The 20784-nt window shown below is 40.2% G+C and overlaps 1 protein-coding gene across 1 annotated transcript in view; it reads left to right on the forward strand.

Annotated features, from left to right (window-relative positions):
- Positions 1-20784, forward strand: part of JAZF1 (JAZF zinc finger 1) — an 87770-nt gene that overhangs the window by 56645 nt on the left and 10341 nt on the right. Inside the window, exon 3 of the mRNA XM_014937633.1 lies at positions 2168-2364. Coding sequence (XP_014793119.1) covers positions 2168-2364 — 197 coding nt within the window. The remainder of the gene's footprint in view (positions 1-2167; positions 2365-20784) is intronic.

Below are 20784 nucleotides of genomic sequence, written 5' to 3' on the forward strand. Positions count from 1 at the left end.
AGAACCTGCCCAGCTCCCACCTAAACAGCCCATGTGTTGTGAGCAGTCACAAAACGTTGGGTTTCTATGGACCCTAAACAAATGTAGGGATGCACATTAAGTCAACCTGTTGGTTGAGGCCCAAAGGAGAAAGGGGGCTATCCTACAGCACCATATTGCAGATGCTGGGGCAGATACACTGCGTTGTTGTGAGGCCCAGCATGACCAATGTGGTCCTGTTCAGTGCAATTGTTGTGGTACTGCGGTCTGCAGAGTCGGGTTGTCCAGCCAGCCTGTGGCCTGATCCTTCATACAGGATCAGGATGTAGACTGGATACAGAGGGTATGGACTGTGAACCAGATGACTGGTGTGGCAGTATTCCTGCTGCCTCCTCAGGGTCTGCTACTCTTCCTCGGGAGCTATAGGTGGATCTCCCAGTCCTCTGTTGGATTCTGGATGTAGGACAGGGGTTGCTTCCATGTCTTCTCATACAATACAGAACATCAAGGCAGATTGGTCAGCTCTGTCATTTGATGGGTCCATTGCAGAGCTGGCTGAAACCAGCTGTGGCTGGCATGAGGCAGACCCTGGCCTCTTCTCGCCCTGCAGCCCCCTCTGCTACCCAGATCTTGTCACCTACACCCAATACAACAACTCAGCATTTTCATTATTTCTTCCACAGACTTGTTCTCTGTGGCCTCTTCTATCCCTGGGTCTGCCTCATTCTCTTTCCTTGGCTCCTCGGAAGAGAGTGTGACTATTGAAAGAAAGCCAGATCAGCCTCAGTTCATTCAGTACAAGTAATGACTGGTAAATTTTGTCATTCTGTTTCCTTACTGGATTGCAAATGTGAGTTTCTGGGTGACAGCTGGCTCCAAGGTGAGGTCAGTGTACCAGCTGCATCATGTTCTCACCTCTCTGAATGTGCCCTTCATGGTTTGCCAAGGCTGCAAGAGCTCATTATGTAAAGCTTGTGTCTTGGCTAAAACCTGTTTTACTCTGGTCAGACAAATGTCTGGGTGTAACTGAACTTCTTGTTCTGTATCATGTGCTAGGGCATATTGTTTTATTCACTGACAGGTGTCATTTTTGCTGTAGCATGAAGGACAGAGGACTGTATGGACAAGGGGATTTACTTTAGCCTGTCTTCTTAGGAATCCTTCAAGATGGCTCCTTGTGCACTGGAGGAGAAAGACAAAGGATTGAAATATTGCTTGAATGCTGAGTGCGTGAAGTCTGAGTTGCAGAGATCCTGTTGTGGGGGAACCCCAGTCCTTTCAAGTGAGGGTTAATACAGGTGCCAGAGTGATGCTTTGACTGCCAGCATAATGCAATATCAGCTGCTCTGGTGTAAGTCTGTGTAGGCACTTGGAATAAAAGTGATCTTTTTCACTTCAGTTGTTCTTTTTCGGAAGGAATCAGAATGAAAGTGAAAAAAAGCTATTTTCATTCCAGGTGAGAGATCCCATGCAAACAGTTGCACTGCTGGAATTACTGCACTAGCAGTGCACAACTTGTGTCATGCTGGTGGAATTCCCTCTCGGTATCCCCCAGAGATGAACCTCTGGTTCCATTAGCCCTTCAGCAGCACGTACCAAAGCTCTACAGAGGGACCTCATTAGGTTTTCAAGAGTTGGGAGCTCCAGTTCGATAATTGAACATCTTTTACGTCAGGCAACATTGTCAAAAACCTTTAGAAAAAGAATATGATTATCCTAAGTTGAAAATGATGTATCTATGCAATCTAATTCATACTATCCCTTTAACCTTTGGATTCAATACATTTGCCCTAACATTTTTCTCTGTTACAGCTACTCAGCTACTTTTTCACAGAAGGATTGAGTGTAGTTATTGTAAGGAATGAGTATAATTATTATAATACTGTGTGCAATGCTCATCTCTGGTTGGAGTTCAATAAAAGCTTGTGTGTTTGCACATGATGCAAATGTCTAATGTAAGTTCTGTCAAAATCAGAAGCAAATGGCCCAGATGTTGAACACTGGAATAAAGCTGTTGGTGGAGAAGTTTATATTCTTGAAATCTGTGTGTTGCAGAGGAACTTGTCGTGGCTGGGTTTGAAGCTCCATTTGATCACTGAGGGTGAAAAATACTTACTTTAGTTTTACTTAAAGCTTAATTGTGGAGAGTGTTTCATGCCTCTCATCCTCGTGATTGTCCTTGTTCTAGATTTATGACTGATGCAGCTCGACGTGAGCAGGAGTCTTTGAAGAAAAAGATTCAGCCAAAACTCTCTTTGACTTTGTCAAGCACAGTGTCCCGTGGGAATGTATCTACTCCACCTCGCCACAGCAGTGGAAGCCTTACTCCTCCAGTCACCCCTCCCATCACTCCCTCCTCTTCATTTCGCAGTAGTACTCCTACAGGTAAGCACCTACTGTTTGGTTTATCCCAAATAAACTAGTAATTTTGCTAAATGGCATTTGGAAAACAATAAAAATACTAAGACATTGGGAAAAAGAACCCCTAAAAATAAAACAAAAGAGCTTTGGGCTCTTTTATTTGCATTTGTTTTTCAATCTCTAAAATGTGTTTGGGCATTTATTTCCAAACTTTGCTAAAGCAGAGAAGGACATGAGCTTTAAAAATCACAGCTGAAAATACCACATGAAGAAACTAACCTTAGCAGAAATACTGAATGTGCAGAAGACCCCTGATGTATCAGTAGGAGAGTTATGCACATGATGTATTGTCAGTTTAAGATACCAAAAAAAAGTGGTTGAGATCTTCCCATCTTCCCCCCCTGCCCATCCCTTTCCTCTCTTTTGTTTTTTTTGAGGGGAATTGAGTTCATAGATAAATGAGTTGACAAGGCAGAATCTTCAGTCACATGTAGATGTGACTTTCATTAGGAAACTGTTCAAAAAAAGTAATGTGTGAAGTCATATGTGTTTTCTTCAAAAACAAGCATTCTTGTGGTTTTCCCAAGTATAAAATTCCTGGGAATGTTTTTTGTACTGATTAGAGAAACTGAAAATTGCTTGCTCTGGCCTAAGTCAGTTTAGTTTACATTGGGTAGAGATCTTGTCAGACAATTCTGATAAACTTCAGATTAAATACCAGTATTTCCTTCTAAAAAGCTAAATGTATATAATACATCTGTTCTGTAATAAATAGGCTCAACATATTCATTTTAATAGGAAATCACATGAGCATCCCTGCTTTGATAAACTGCTATGCCATGTGTTTTATATAAGCTATTTAATATTTTAGTATTAATGATTAAATAAAAAAGTTGTAGCGGTCCTTGCGACACTCTGTCTGGAAGTTCTGAAACAAATTGGTTGTTCAGTGTGTTCCTGGATATAAAAAAGGGAAGCATGTTGAGAACAGCTAAATGATAAAGTCCTAAGGTAATACAGAAAATTTTAGAAGTAAGATTTTCTTCATTATCTCCTATTTGAAACAACCTGATTCATTTCCTTGACATCCTACAGATGTAAAGGAATTTCTGCTTTCTTTTGGTTCACTGTTTGTAGAGCTCCTCCTGGGAAGGCTTAGGTCAGGTGGTATAACTTTGCACATCTGTCAGGAACATTGGGTAGCAATGTACTCTTTGAAACATGCTCCATCAAATACTAAAGAAAAAAGGCAGTATCTGTCTACTGAAATACTTTTATTTTTATTATTTATATATTTTTCAAACTTTTTTAAGTTACTCGGAGTGTTGTTTTACCTGTAGCTAGGAGAATCGGCTTGTTTTGGCTGAGTTTCTGGGATTCCTGCCTGCCAGGTTATAAATAATACCAGTTTCTACTTTCTGCACCCTCTGTTCCAAGTTCCCATTAGAGCCTTGTTCCAAGGTTAGGGTTTGTAATAGCCTGGTAGCAAAACTAAATAGTCTTTCTTGAAGATTTTTTTTTTTTTTAATAGCTATCAACTGAGTTGCATTTCATCACCCTCACCCCAGAATTTCCATTTTTGTCATCTTAAAAATTCTTCTGGACCTAAAATAAGAGTTGAGATTTTTCTGCTAACTACAGAATTTTTTGCAGTGTTTGCTTGGCGTAGGATTTTGTTCTCCATGATGGTTATAACTTACATAGATGAGGTGATCCGAGTCCTGCTGTGGCTGAGTTTCTGTCAGTGCAGTGCCTGCAGAGGGAGCCCAGGAAGGCCAGCAAACTCATTTTAGACGGGCACCTCACGTGTTTGTTACTGGCTGATGTGAATCTTTTTCCCTCAAGTGTAAGTATATATGGCAGTTGACTAGCAAGGTGATAAAACCAAGGGTAGTTAGGCATGATCTGTTTCAGGGAAACAATTTAGAGCATGTAAATGGTCCTGCATTTCAGCCTCTCAGTGCCTACACAACTTTCAAGCCCTACAGGCATACCCTCCACTGCATCCAGTGAGAATGAAGAATATTGCAGTATTCCTTCTGTGCGATCCTGTTTGATTTGTACTCCGAGCAAACTCTTGTTAACTCGTCTCTGAATACAGGTAAACAGGTATGTTGTAGTAAATTCAGAAAATTAAAGAGGCTGTTTTTCCCTTAGGTTGCCTGAAAGGACATCATCTGGGTTGATGTCAAGTATTTGTTATAATCATAGAATCCGAATACAATCGTTGTCCTCGTCCTCCTTTACTTTGTTAAAAATAAAATGGGATTGCTTTGACCCCATTTATTAATGAAACATTCAGAATAGCAGATACTATTTTATTATCTCCCATTTTAGTTGTTTGATACTTTATTAGGGTGACAAACTTCAGCAGTGCATCTGGCCTTATTGTGACTGCACATGGTGTGACTCCAAGGGGGTGACACTTGAGATGCCAAAGACAAAGTGTGCCTCACAGACTGACGAATACAAATGTGTGTGTCCCTCAGCAGAGAGTGTCTGGCCTATATGGCTGTTTGCCATTCTTGTTCAAGGCAGACAGCAGGAACCTCACTAATCTTTTGGGTCCCATTTACCACGCAGTGGCCTCCCTTTAGGTGTGCTGCTTGCCTTGACTCTGCTAGGTGTGGAGGTGTGGTGGTCTTAACCTTGGATGAAGACAGCAGCTGCCTGAATCCCAGCCACCTTTGCGCTCGTCCTTACAGCCAAGTCCCACCATTTGCCGATGCTGTTAAACTACTGTTGTCATTTTTCAGCAAAGCATAATTTCATACAATGATCTCTCATCCAGTATTGACCAGCTATGAACCCAGTTAGCTTGTGAAATTTGATAAGAAACAGTTCAAGGTGGTTTGGCTGCAGAGAGTGTTTGTTAAGTTTTGCAGTAAAAATTCGTGCCAAAAGACTACGGGCCAAATTCACAGACAGAGCTGAGCAGCTTCCAAGCTGACACACTTCCATGCTGCAAATGCTGCATGCGTATGTATAGCACCTTCTTCTGCATAAATGAGATTATTCATGTAGAAGCAGAAATATTCAGCAAAGAAGTGTGCTCTTTAAGGCTCTTCTCAAGTAATGAGGTAGACATGTATTTATCTGCAGACTCTGTATGCGTTAGGCCCCTGAAATGGCCCGTTTGTGGTTTTGGTGGGAAGTAGAAATGCAGCAGTTAATTTTCTATACCTCCCCTCTGTTCCCTCAGGGGTGACTGGCATTTACTCTCTGCTTACATTTGGCTTTTTGTTCCCTCTCCTATAACAAGTTTTCTCTTCTTCTTAAGACCTGCATCCTCTAATGATCACAGAAAGTTCACTTTTAAGATGTGCTCCAGTTTTTGTTTTAACAATATTGTCTCCGTGGAGACTTTGTTTAGTAGGCTTAAATGCTCTTGGAATTTGCAGGCAGGATTTAGTATAAGAAATGGCTTCCATCAGCAACACAGACTCCTTCGGGTGATAGGGAACTATAGCTAAGTAGCACCAGCACAGAGCTTATTTTGGAAAGACATTAACAGTCTGCAAACATTGAAATATCTCTTTATTTAAGGAGCGCTCAATTAAGTCACAAAAACTTATGTTGCCTTTATTTTTAAATGTCAATTTTAAACCCACAAAACTAATGAAGTCTAGTTATGGATAAAAATGGGGCTGACATTGCATCTCTAACATACGCTGTTAATTTTTTTAATGTTTTCATACATCTGTGTGGCTCACAGATGAAATTTCCACCCCTAACTTCCTGGCTTTTGAGTGGAAGTCAGAGCGTTGACATTCCTTTGAAAACTATGCTATCTCTTCATATTGAAAAGCTTTAAAAAAGATTCACTGATAGTAACTTATTGGTAATTCATTATTAAAATAACCTGGTCCTAATTTTAGTTACGAAAGTAATTCATAGTAATGAGTCTCAGACTTAAAAAAAAAAAAAAAGTCACTTTTGCATTGAAGGAGTGCCAAAAATCATCTGAAACCACTGTTTTGTGTTTGTTTGTTTTTTCTTCCATATTTATGACAACTTTTCTTACTTTTTTTAAACGATTCCAGGCCTGGGACTGTAAATTTCAGCCTGGAGTGAATTTTTGGCCATCTTATAAACCCTAAAGCAAGAGTTTAATACTACCAACTGGCTTTTTTAATGGCTCAACGCTAAGTCTTGCCCTCCCCCCTGAAAAAAGCTAGAATATTTGAAAACCTCATAATTAGCATTATATTTTGCTCTGAAGAATCTGGCTCTCAGACCTCCTTTCCTGTTTATTTTTATTTTAATAGATTACAAGGTATAAGGTTTATGCTGTTTTAATAGGTTTATAGACCTACTTACTGCCTGATGGCGTTGGGCAGCGGATGGCAGCCAGCGCTGGCAGCGAGCGCTGAGGATGCTATGGTTGGCTGGAGTAGCTGCGGCGTCTGTCAGTCCTCCCACTGCTAAAGGACATGAAAGAGGGAAGTTTTCATGGGTGGTCACAGCTGACCCCATGAGAGAATTGGCAAGCCCCGTTTTGATTTGCAGCTGTCATTTAAGTAGGTGACTAACTATTAGTTTATCTTATTAATTAGGATAAATGCCTTTCTGGGGAGTCATATTTGTGCAGTCATTTTTGATTGACTGCATTTGAAAGATTTTACCTTTCCGTAATATGGCAGACTTCCTTGAAATTTCTTCTACTAGCCCAATCTCAGTATTTACAAAAGTAAGCCCATTTTCTACCCACAGAAAATACCTAACTTTTCAATCTATTTTCTTTTTTTCTTTCTAGTAAAACATGAAAGTAATAATTAATTTTAATTTGGAGTAAAAAGCACTTTGTGGGATTTTCCTTAACTTTAAGGAATCTACGATCTGAAAAGTGTTATTGTAAACAAGTACACCTAAAAATTCAGTACAGCTATATATTAAGACTTCTTAAAAAACTATGACTGAGGCTTTCAAATTAGTACTATTGATGTAGAAACCATTACATTTACCTTGTGAGGATACTACTTGAATGATAATTTAGTAGATCTATAGTAACTGGGTAGGGTTTTAGATACATAGAGCATATTCTTAAACTGAAACCAAGATGACTTTGTAGCTGTCAGTAACCCTAAAGACACGCTGTTTCAGCCAGTTAGAATATATCATGTGAAATGGGGCAATTTTTTTCTAATAAATCACAACAGTGACGAAGCATGACTTTATATAATATGTGATTTAAAGACAGAAAGTGAAATTCAATATATTTTCAATTTAAAAAAATCAGTATTCACCTAGCATGTATTTTCAGAGCTTGCTGTAATTAGAAGTATTTTTGATACCTAGTGTGAATGCATTCTTAAATATCTATGATGACTTTAAATATGTTTGGTTTTGTTGTAGGTTTAGTTAACAGACTAAATTAAAGAGAATTGTGTGATTTACATAATTAGGGAGTAGCTTCTTATACACTTTAAATAGTGTATAAAATTGTATGAAGTTAATAGATTCTTATAAGACTATTAGTCTTTTTTCTTATTCAGCTGGATTTTGCTCAGGATTCAAATGCAACTACTGGCAAAACAGTGACCAAAAAATTACAGCTTCCTTCTTGTGTTAACGAGAGTTCTTGCTACTGATGAAATAATTTAGAGCTTCATTGTTCCCGCTCTGGGTGACTAATTTACAGGGGAGGAAGGTCTGCGTATTAGAACTAAAGATCTCCTTTCTGCTCCTGCCAAAGGCAGTTGGGATTCAGAACTGGATCTGTAGGGCTGCACCTTGCTTCTGGGCCATTAAGGACTTGTCTGTTGTGGGAGCTTCGGTTTTGGGAAGCAAAGCACTCTGGCAGTTTATGAGTTTTCCCAATAAAACTTGTTATCTCAAGTAATGTTATCTCAAGGACATGAGATATTGTTTCTATAATTCTGCTGTATAACATTTGCCTTCATGGATAAAAGGAATCCCAAGGGCCTTCTCTTGAATCTCTTCCCTTTTCCAAGAATGCAGAAATTGAAAGAAAACCACCCATTGTTTGCTGGTAATAGCAATCAAAAACAGAATAGTAACCAGCCATTGGAACTGGGCACTGAAATAGAGTAACAGGCGTGCCAGAAACTAATATGGTTTAGATTCTAAATGTGTGTTTCATTTTTGTTACTTCAAGTTGTTTAAAAAATGCGTTGTCTTGTTGTAATGCAAAAGCTCATTCCTCTTCATAGGTATCAAAGCAGCTTACATTTCAGTACAGTTTCCATATGTTATGCTTTCAACAATGAAGTAATCTTATGGCACAGACAGCTGTTACGCAGAGTGCTGCAACAGCACGTTAAACAGAATCCAGCAAGAGAAGGAGATCTGCTCAGTTAAGCTACTTCGTAAGATTAAAGTGGACAGTGGAAATGTAAAGTAACCAGGGGTCCTCCCCCCACGTGAAACTGAGGACTGAGAGGAGGAGGAGGAGTTAGGCGCTTAAATTTTTTTTCATTTATGGAGGTGCTATTAATATGTAGCCAAATTAATCTGAATTTGTAGCAGAACTGCTATTTATATCAGAATCTCTTTGGCTTCTGTCAGCAGGTGGCATTTCTGAACTCCATGTTAAGTTGAATCAGAGTAGACTGTGAACCATTAAATCCACTATTCATTTGATAATCTGCAACAGCTTTTTCTTTGGGCAACACAGATTGGCTCAATGCTGCTACAACTAGAAAGAGCGTGCTCTTTTGTGGTGGGCTTTGTTTTTTAAGGATAGTGCACTGCAAAGTCTTCATCAATTAAGATTTTAAAGGTGCTTGATATTTGACTTGGGACTCAGGACAAGTCAGTGGAAACAAGTACACGTTGATAGCTCCTCGAAAATCATGCTAGAAATCCAGTTCATGTGCACTTAAGCACATGATTAATGTTAAGGACCTAATACTGAGGAGGTGAAAGCCTCATTTTGAGCACTTAACAAAGGTTTTTGTCAAACTGGAATTAAGTATTCTGCATTTGTAGAGTTGCAAGCTCAAATATTTATGTCTGCCCAAATGCCAAACTTTAGCCACTCACTTCAAAAACTCTTCACCTGCGTTAGCATATTTTAAATGCTCAAATTTAATTATTACACCCTATGTTAATGCAGTGTAGTATCATGCAGATGAAATTGAAAAAATAATGAAAAGTAGAAATATGAGATAAATCCCAGGGCGCTTTTATTAAATCGTTGCTGAGAAGTGAGCTGAAAGTGCTACGTTTTTGTGTGTTTGACTTATAGGGTGTCTAGCATAGCACAGCACGAATCAACCAACTTCTACTGCAGCTTGAAAAAACACACTTTCAGATGTCTGAGGAACCATCTCATTAGTTGTTCAGATTGACAGAAGTTTCTACTTGCTTAATTGCCTGTTCAGAGACTGAAGAACTTGTATGCTATGTTTTTATTAAAAATTAGATATATAGACCCACTCTTGTATAAACGGTATGGGCAAATAACTAAGCCATACCTCACAAAATGAAGACCAAATTCTGTTCTCCAGCATAATGAAAGTTTGTCTGAATGCATTCGATATTTCAGGCCTACAAGGTACGATAAAATCTGTGATAAAATATCTTGAGGCAACTGTATTGTGGTCTGTAGAAAAACCTCCCTCTGAGGGACTTCACTGGTGCCAGGATTTCACATTTCTGTGCAGATGACGAAAGAGAACTTTCTTTATAATTATTGGAGCCAAAATGGTTCCATCTAATTGCAGGTTTAGGGGCCTATATTAATCCTGCACGCTAATTAATATATACATATGTTTGCGCAGCGTTTAGCGCTCTGAGGCACCTATTCTAACAGAGCCTTATGGGTGTTCTTGTAAAAAATAAATACATAAATAATAAATTAAAAAATAATGCATGGCATTGTGCAAAACAGTTGATCAACGTATGAGTTAACTATAATATATGTGTGTGCTCAGACATGGTATGAGATTTTAACATGAGCTTTTGGTTGAGGTCGTGACTGAGCATGAATAATAAGTAAAATCTGTGGTAGTTTCTAGTTTCTGCCTTAAGGAATAAAGCTATAGTAGGAGGTTTCCAATAACAATGAAAAATAATAAGTAAAAATGCAATTATTTCCTATAGGGCTTTTCTTAGCACAGGTGGGATTTGTTCCCAGCAAACAGCTAAAAGAGTTTTTTAGAGTTAGATGCCACATTCCCCTTCTAGGGAGTCAGGCTTTAACCTTGTACATATACGGCTCTTTCTTGCAGTAGTGCAGAGTAAAAAATACTTGTCCCTGTGCTTGGCTAAGTGCTTCAGAAATGGATCTTGGTTTTTTTTCTAGCAGTTATCTGCTGTCAGGTGGCCATCCAAGTTCCTTAGAGAGGGAAGGGTATATATTATATTGGTTATTCACTGATAAAACCAGACCAAAGCAAACCAAAAGAACTATGTTCCCAGAACATATGGAAACTTAAGCCTGGAGGATCTTTGGAGCAAAGATGATCTCATATTGCATGCACAGCAACAGTGCTGGTGTCATATTTCGGGTGTGACTGCCTAGCAGATAATAATTACTAACTTATAGCCCCAAATCAAACAGCTTGAAATTATCCAGACCATTATCTAAGTCAAACCTGCACAAAGTGGTGGCTCAGTGATTTCCAAGCACACCCAGATTGTATGGAAGCGGCCGTATCTCGGTGTCCCGAAGCAGCTGGGGGTCTCCTTTTCTGCGGGACCACTGTCAGGCTGCTCTAACTCTTGTTGCTCCTGTTTTCTTGATCAGTTTTCGTGGAATTCTGATAAAGCAGTGGCCATAAGCAAAAGTAACTTCCAGTGATGGGTTAGTTTCTCATGTTTACTGTTTGAGATAAACAACTAATATCCTGTAGGAGCACAAAGGAGGCTGTAGCACCAAGGTGTTGCTGAGGGTCAAGAGTCAGGAGGGGAAGTGGAATAGGTGTGCAGAAAGGAAAGTGCAGAGAGATTTTGCCTAAGAAGTCTAAACAGGACAAGTGTTTGCAGACCAAACTTTTCTATTGAAGTTATTTCATTTTTATCTTTGATCTACCAAAGAGTATCTTGATTTTTCTCCTTTTTATCATTCCGCTACGTGCCATTATTGAAATCTAGCTGTGGGACTACCTGGGTACCTGCTCTGCAGTTTGTCCAGACCCTAAAAGAAGGATGAGAGTTGGCACAGGCTTGATGGCTGTTTCTCTTACAAGGGAGGTCATGGTGTCGGGTTTTTTTGTCTCCTAGGCAAAACTGGAGTCTTTAAGGACTCTGCAAACCCCAGCTCCTATTTTCCTTACAGGAGTTACGTGGTTTGTTTTACAGTGGGTTTGGGAGTCCCCAAAGGCCACCTCTTTCAGTGCCGATAAGAGAGGAGTGTCGGTTACGTGTTTGCAAGGAGCACAGGGCCCCAGGCAGAAGGAGCAAAATGATGGGGACTCTCCTGTACTTTTCTATAGTTTTCACAAGGACATAATAACCTCCCCTGCTTAGTCCATTTTTTCAACTCTGTCCTAAACTAACTTATAACCTAAGTATGCAAAGGCCTATACTACAATCACAAAATGAAATTATTTTAAAGTGGTGCTTGTAACAATTGAAATTACTTTTAAAGTTAAAAGGCTGTTTGTAAATGTATATAGAGGAAAGTAAGATCAAGGTAAAAATAGCTGAGACAATAGGGCGGGGCTGTGAGGGGAAAATACATGAAGGCTATTTTTTTTAATCACAATTCTTCGCACAGCTTTCCTTTGCATTTTCTGTTTTTCTTCCTTTTCCTGCTTTATGCATTTCCCTTACAATTCTGTTTAATTTCTCATTTGCTCTTTAACTTGGCAGTAAAAATGTGTTGAGCCCAGTTTGCTATAAAAATACGTTCTGGGAAGATTGACACAGTTATCAGATTTTGTGCTTTCCAGTAGAACTCTGGATCTTGCCAGAGGAGAAGACTCATCAAAAATTTAACATTGCATCTTATTTATCTCATCTCTCTCACTGCAGGTAGCTTTACATGTAACCTCCTGCTTGTTGTATTTGGTCTTCCCGGCCCCTTCAGAGCATTCTTGTTTGATACAGACATAAATTGCACCAGCAATTGTAAAGCTACTGTGCTGTAGAATTGCATTTTAGTTGCACATACCTGTAATTAATTGTATGGGAATTTTCACAGTGCTCTCCCCAAGGAACAATTTCCTTGAAAAGTAACCGAGTTGTCTAGACTATAGCAACTCATAAAATCATCACTAGTTTTGGGTTTTGAGCTACAAAGCAGCGATAGAAACATGGCTTGTAGATTTGAAGTACTTCCAAGCACAGGAACTGTTTTATAATCCCCATCGTAGTAGTCTAACCCAGCAAAGCGTTTTTAACAGGGTCAAGAACAGAAAATGTACAATAAGCTTAAAGTAAAATTATCTCTGTGTTAATTTGTGGTAAGGTTTTTTTGATGTAGAAGTGCACTCGCTGTACATGGACGTTTCTCCCTCCAAAGATGTAAGAAATATACATTCTGTAGAAAAGCACATTGGGCCTGCCTTTCACAGCTTGTGGCGTGACTGGTTTAATGTAGGAATAGCTTGACACTCCAAAAGGAACTTCAGTGGTCCTGGGTAACAATGACAGCATTCATGTTTGTGTGTTTATACTGCAAGGGCCAATTGGTGGAAAGATTTCTTTTTTTTTTTTTTTTTTACCATTTAGCTTTATAAGTAATCTGCTAATTACCTTGAAAATGGCTAACTGAAAGCACACATGTGTTTCAGAAAGTTGGAAACTGTAGTTCGGCACAGGGAATTTTTAGCTGCTTATTTAAATCATGTCTAGGTATATGCACATATATATTCATATATATATTAAAAAACATTACACTGCAAGATTGAATGGGATTTATTTGTACTATTGTAGTGCCTTGAGAACCAAAAAAAAAATCACTCAAATCACTCTATCTATATTCGTATGTCTGCAGTTACGTTTTTCAAGGAGTTTTTACAGTGCCTAGCAGGAAAAAAAGAGTATGCTTACTTAGGCCAGCATTTCAGTGTGCCAAAAATGGTGAAACTTAAGCAAATGTTTGAGTTTTCCTTGCACTGTAGCCAAAGCAAATCAGAAGTAGAAAAAAGCAAGGACTAATTCACCATTTCAGATTTGATGAGTTAAAACACAGAGAGGTTTATTTCACTGGGGAAATGGTGTATTATGAGTCGATGTTAGCCCGGTACATGATCATCAAAATGATGTAAAATTCTAGGAAAAACAGGGTGGTTTGTAGATCTCATATATTACTAAGGGAGCTAAAGGCTCTGAAACCATTGCTGACCCCAAAACTACATATTCTCTTGTCTTTTTAGTGGTTGTGGCCTGACAGGTGAAAGACACCGCCCTAATTCTTGCTGAAGATGAAGCCTGGTGCTTTGTCCATGTTAGCACAGCCTCCTCCTTGTAAGGTTTTTCCATATATAGTCAGACAGCATCATTCACAGCAGTTTCTCAGAACTTCTGCCTCTAATGCCAAAGGATAGAAGAAGCCAAGGAGCAATGGAAAATAACAACTTGAAAAGTGCTTTCATGTCAACTTTAGTCCAGTGATATTTCATCTGAAACAACTCACACCTGCTAACATGTGTTTTGTACACCTGATTGAAACAGTGATAGCCTCAAAGAAAGGTTTGTGACAGCATACCAGGCACAGTGCAGATTTAATTTTGTCAGAATTCTTTGTTTTTAAAAGAGAGAGAGGAGGCACAGCTCCCCACTGAATGTGTTCTTGTATTTGGATGTTAAAAATGCTTTTCTTTCTTCAAAGCACAAGGTAAGATTAATTGAAAAACTTATCAGCTCTTTCCTTTAGATTTTATGCATAGACAGGATGACAAAAGCTCAGTAATCAATAGGCATTTTAGTGCTTACTGGTAATTCAGAGTATTGTCATTAGGGCCATCTTTCAAAATATACTGATGGAGTTTCTTAACTCTAGATGGTGAGAGCATTTAAAAGCAGGTAGAAAGGAGCGTTAAGTATGTTTTCGTGCAAAATAAATCCTCCTGCCCCTCGGTGCATTGAAGTGGAGAATCTGCCGTTGCCTCCCTCGTTGCTGGTCAGGGGTTTGTAACCCTCCTGGGGCTCATAAGCATCAAATTCCCTCGGCCTGAAGCTGCTGAGAGAGCGCTGAGCTGCCCCGCACCACAGCCTGCCCCTCCATGGGCAGCCTGCCATTGCCATCCCTTTGGCATGATTCACACACAAGGAGGGTCTAAGGTCCGGCCCAGGAGCGTGCTGGAAATCCCCAGGTAGCTGAATCCTGCTGAAATCAGCACCAGCTTCTCGTGTAGTGAGCACTACCTGCACAGGGATAGCAATTCCTTGGATTGGAGCCTGGTGGTGGCTCAGAGCATCCTTGCTGGGCTTGTGGGCCTCGACGGAAGGCAAAGAGCACAGCGCTGGGGTGGGTGAGGACTCTGTGCATTAGCAGTTTTATGGCCTGCACTGTAAGTGGCTGAATGGCTTTTGTACAGCTGTAAAGCATGTTTAACCCAATGTTATAAAACACATCTCAAATGTATTTTCATAGCTTCATAAACTGTAGCTCATTTATGTAGGTACTTTTTATTGTAATCCTTTATCTTAAACATGAAACTGTTTCCTGATACCGTCTCTATTTTTTTCTTCTTCTTTATGAAAAAAGGGGAAAAGAGAAGAGAAAAACCTTTTTGTTACATGCGTCAGGAGAGCCCTTAAGTACAGTAATAGTGCTGTGAACTTGTATTTTTGTATTTCTAACCTCAGAATGCAGGCCTAGCAACTAAAAAGCCAAAATAACATTAATTATGACTGTTCTTCGCTGTGGTTTTTGGAGTATAAGTTTGGAACAGATGTTTAGGGGGAGAGAAGGGGGGAGGAAGGATGGATTGTTTCTTTTTCTCAGCCCCAACTGGTTTTAATTCTTTCTTGAACATTTTGAAAATATCTTTAAACGTTTGCCAGAGTTCAATTAACATCCCGTGACTAAAGGTGGAAAATGTCCTACTTTGTTTTTCTTCAAACATATACCTGCTCTTGCTGCTCATGCCAAAGCCAGAGAAAGAAAGGATTCCAGCTGGCATAGGTTTTATTACTGTTACATTAATTTGCAGGTTAAGCCTCAAGTTGGGAGGGGTCTGTTGGATTGATTTATTTATTTACTTTTTTTATTTTCATGATTTAAAAAAAGCGCCGTGTAAAACACTGCCGTTTAATTACAGGAAGGTTATACTCTTTTTTGGTGAGCGTTTAACAGCTTATTCTTGTTTATATGAAGTTGTAGAAATCTAGTTTTCAAATATGTTTAAAGTCGAGATTGTGTTCTTGGGTTTATCATGTTTTTCCTGTACTACGTATAAACAGAAGATTGTACATTATTGAAAGCCCTTTTTTGTGGAAAACAGGATTGGGAAAAAAAAGTTTATATAAGAATGCAAAATAACTTCCCGAGACTATTGGCGCAGTGTGACCATAAAACCTCAACAGCACATTGTGCAGTGACATTATAACAATTTGCTTTAGCACCTCTGCAGCGTTCTCAGAAAATCCTGTTCTACAAAACACATGCCGTGGTATCAGTTGACTGTTTTTTTCCAGAATCGATTCTTTACGTGCATGTTTTTGTGATTAGTTGCTGTTCTACAAGTAATTGAAAGTGGAGAATTTTTTTTTTCTTCTTTAGCTTATTACATGTATGTTTTATTTGCATACATTTATACATTAAGTTGTAACGTATCTGCTTACATAGGTGTGCAAGCTCTTTTAAGTGGATTTATAATTTCTGGATTGAGATTTTCTGTAGTTTAAAGACTGTTCTTTGCTATACCAATATCAAGATGCAGTTATATCAAGATAGAAAACGGCACTCAATTGCTCCTGAGGCCAGATAGAGTCCAGCTGCTCTACCACCCCCTATATTGGCTCTGGAGGACTATTTTTTTTAAGCCAAGTGTTACCAGTTCTGTTTCTTGTAGCCCAAAGTGGTGAGCAGATCTCACATGTAAATAGTTTCCAATTTTACTGACAGTGATTAAGAGTATGTAATACTAATGTGATACTAATAGTACTTTAAATAAAAAACTTTATTTTGTACATTTCTCCTTTTAGCTTTACCTCCATGATTTTAGGGTGATTTCCCATATAGGCTAGCTCAGCTGAAATCATTCTATACCAAAATACAGCACGTTCAGTTCTGTGTTTTACTTAGAGGATCTGAAGTTTCTGTGTGCTTTCCAAAGTGGATTCAAACCTTGTAATCCATACATCTTCGGTCACTTGAAATTCAGCGTGAGTCTACGCTGAGCATTTAAATCAAAACTACAGGTGATCTGAAATGTTGGAGTCACCCTATCTACCATTTCATTTCACACACCAAGGTTATGCATTGGTTGGGTGCATAGCTATTGGTGGGTTCATCCTGTTTGAGCTAACACCCTCCAAAATAGCTGGGGAAAGTATCTTTTCAGACTGTGACTGTCCAAGTTACAGTTGCCATTTCTGTGGCAACTGAGAGAGCATTGACGATGCCCAGAAACATCTACCTATGTCCTTGCTTGCTTAAAAATTCCGTTTTTTAATTATAGCAGACCCTACTGGCTAAAAGCTACGCTTCAAACGATGCAAACAAACAAGAAGTATTTCTTTGTCCAACTTAATTTTCTAGTGCTTTTAAGTACCTCTTGCATAAAAGTAGCGTTAAAAATCGTATTGCTCTTTGTATTTGCATCCATATTCACATCATTACATGAGGTACTGTTTTTGAATTCTCTTGGTGCTTATTTGCTAACTGAGCCTTGCTTCAGCCATAGACAATAGAAAATTAGTTCTTCTGAGCAGTAATAGTTCCTAAACAGCTCGTTATTTAGCGCTTGATACTTGATCTGAGCTAGGAGGGGACTGGAAGGAAGGGCGGTTTCTCCAGAAGGCATTATTCTGGCCAAATCCTGCTCTGACTAGAGCCACGAGGAAGAGTAGGATGCTGGCAGCAGCACGGGTGGGAGGTGGGAGCGTGTGTGAGAGCAGCCCGGCAGCGACGGCCGCAGACCACACAGCCCGCAGGACCCGCTGCGTGAGGGCTGGCAGTGGCCACCCCCCCACCCGGCTCGGCCCAAGGCCAAGTCCATAATAAGTCGTAATTGTTATTTTGATGGCTCTTTTGTGATGGCACAGAGGGATGGAGGTCTCTGCCAGCCCTGGCAAGTGCCCATTTGACAAACCATAACCATCTCAAGCAGCTCCCTCGAGTGACAGCGGAGCTGCCAAGCATGCAGTTGGCTTTGAGAAGGGATTTGCCTCTCCTCTCCCAGGAACGAGGTTCAGAGAGATTTACTGGGATAAGACAGAAAACTTTAAACTGCGTGTGCTGGCACCCGTTGGCTGAAGAGAGGCTCCAGCCCTCGCTGCGGTGAACCTGGTGCTCGCTTTATGTAGGTGCTTAATCCAAACACTGGAATTGCACTTGCAATCTAAAATACCAGTGGCTGTAGCGCTGCACAGGGCTCTGGTTAAACCAAACTGGCTTTTCTTCAGTTGTATTCCAGACGTGTTTACATCATCTTCGTGGACATGAAGGATAAAAGTATTTTTGAAAATATAAGAAATTGATCTGAATGGAATTTTCATGAAGGCTGAAAAACACACTCTGTCCTCTCAGCCCCCTTTTTCTCCTACCACCAAAACAAGCAAGCAATGAAAGGAAAAAAACCCAAGTTTAGGTTGTGTGGATGATCCAGTGTCTGAAATCTGTTGTCTGAGTTTGCTCAGCCAATGCGTTGTGCCACCCGTACCAGCTCGCAGCCCAGAGTCCTGCTGCAGCTTCTAGACTGAAGACTTGTATAGCAGTCATGGTGTATGTTATCTAACTATTGTATTTCATTGCCCCTATTATTTATTTCATGTGCTTCCTTTATAGGAAGAATATTTCGTGTTGAATGACTTGAGATGTCTTTAGCTCAGCAGTGTCAGCTGTGAGCACGTTCTCCCTGCTGGTGAGGGTGAGGGAGACTGTGTGCGCCCATGGGCACAGAGGGAAGAAGTTCGACAAATCCATAAACGTGCATTAGTGTTAGACCAAATTTCACATAATAGTAATAATTCACTTTTTTATCAAGGAAGCTGTCACAATGTATAGGAATGCATACTTTTTAACATAAGAAGTGCTCCCATAAAACTGTTTTAATGAAATACAAACTGCAAGTCCCGCACGGGACAAAGTGTGAAGCTGAATTTTCATGAGAGATCATTGGAATTACCATGAACTTTCGTTGACACTAGCAATGTTGGTTCCCACTGCAGTGAGCTATTTGCTCATAGTTATTCATTGTATACTTAAATGTATGCTTTCTGGTCACAAAAATAATTGGCAAGGATGTTTTGGGTTTGTTTTTCGTCATGGGAGGAGAAAGGAAGAACTCATAATGTTCTTGATCAGAGGTCAAGATAGATCGTATCCATTGTAATGGCACACGCAGCTTGTGCTGGTTTTAATCAGTTTTGTCTTTTTTATATTTCAAGGCACAGTACAGAAGTCTTTAGATTTAAAAAGTGCATAACTACAAATTATGTGCACCTGCTAGAACCAAGATTAATTCAAAGCTGAGGGAAAAAATCCTTTGTAAATCTCACAGTGGGATGAATTCACTCACCCAAAATGCAGAATTTCTCTGGCTACAGTGGGGTGAAGACCAAATAAACCCCAGAAACATAAAAGATAAGGCTCTAGATTTTCAGCAGTGTCGCTGGGATGTTGTCTATCCAGAACATCCAATAATTAACACTCTGCAAAATGTTACTGAGCTATTTAAATTGCTGTCTTCATCTACTGGAAAAAGTAGTAGATGGGCATTCAAGAGGTGAGATCTTTGCTGCAGGACTAAGTCATGTTCTCACCGATGGCAAAACCGGCTGGAAGATGAGGCAGAGCAGAGCAGAGCAAGTCTTAATGGTGCAACTTTGCTCTTCATCACTCTGCAAAGACTTCTTACCACCCAGGCACTAACCAGTTGTTTACTTTTGGCAAAAAACTGCGGTGATGCAGAGAGCCTTCGCATTTGTGATGGGTTGTGTTTAAATGCAGCATAAAAATTCATAGAGAAATAACTCTCCAGAATACTTTGGGACCCTGTATGTAATTTTATGTAATGCCTGGCTGTGATATGTCATACTATGCCAGCTGTGCCTGGTGGTGTCCACCTCAAGTCCATCTCCACCAACGGAGTCCACCTTCTCTTTTGAGGAGCAGTGGCATTGTTTCAGCATGGAAAATTCCAGGAAAAAAAACCACCCGAACTAGCATTCTTTCCTTGCCTTTGTTTTGGTTTGTTTCATTTTTTAGTCTGCTGGGGGGCAGCACAGATGAAGTGAGGCTTTTGGCAAGGCCAGTGGAGTGAGGAGAAGGGAAGTGGCTTTGTGGGCCGGGACGGAGGGAATATTGCATGCGAGGGCGGGGGCAACGTTAGGAAGATGTTACTGAGTCATTTGGATGATAAAGCCTTGGGTTGAGGTTAGGCTGAGGTAGAACTATGTAGGGGCTCTGAATGAAAGCCAGATGATGAAACTGGATATGGTAAAAAGCAATAAGCTGGGAAGGAGCCTCAGAAAGAGCATTGCCAGAGGACAGAGGTGGAGAAGGCAGTTTTCTTGCTATTGTAGAACTAATATTTAGTTACAGTAATAATATGGTGTATTTGTGTATCACCTTGCTGAAAGCATGTGCTTCACTATCAGCCTTTCCCCTCGAGATACTTAGATGTTTCATCTTAGAGAAATGCGTGTTGTAGAGTTTTGGGGGAGTTTGTTTTTTTTTTTTTGCTGTTCAGACTTCTGAAGCCTAACTCTGCTATTTTTCCTTTGAGTCCTGATGATCAGCCTGCCTTCCAAGCAGGACGAGGAACGGTAAAGCCATTAGCACACGTGCTGCAGGAGCAGCTCTGCTCTGCTCTGCTCAGTCCCCAGAAGGGCAGCGTGCCCCGGCAGAGCGTCCTGTTTTCCATTGCATGGCACCGCCCAGGCGCAGATGGGTGAGCCAGCTCCCGGAGCTTCCCTAACATCCACTGCAAACCCTTGGCCAAGTCACGCCGTTGTCACACCCTGGAACAGGCCATAGGTTAGATGCGAAGGTGCTTAATTTTATATTTAATTTTTTTCCTTTAACAAAGCAAACATTTACAGTTATTATTGTGAAACGCCAACCGAGTTTTAAATCAAAAAAAAAAAAAAAGCAAGCAAGCTCTGTCTTGATCAAAGCGCCGGTGCCCTGGCCATTTGCCCGATGGAGGGGGCAGTGGGGGGTGCAGTGTGGACACCTGAGGGGTACCTGAGGGCCAGGGACCCCCTCTCGGTGTGGGAACGGCTCCACAGAGCCACCGTCCTCACCCTTACACTACTTAATTAAAATACCTTGCGGAGGGACTGTTTACGATGGCAGCGCCAACCTGCCTGTTGTGCTTTTTGGTTTTCCTCTTTTTTTTTTTTTTTTTTTTTTTTCCC

Source organism: Calidris pugnax, unplaced genomic scaffold, assembly GCF_001431845.1.
Source record: "Calidris pugnax isolate Ruff unplaced genomic scaffold, ASM143184v1 scaffold11, whole genome shotgun sequence".
Lineage (NCBI taxonomy): Eukaryota > Metazoa > Chordata > Aves > Charadriiformes > Scolopacidae > Calidris > Calidris pugnax.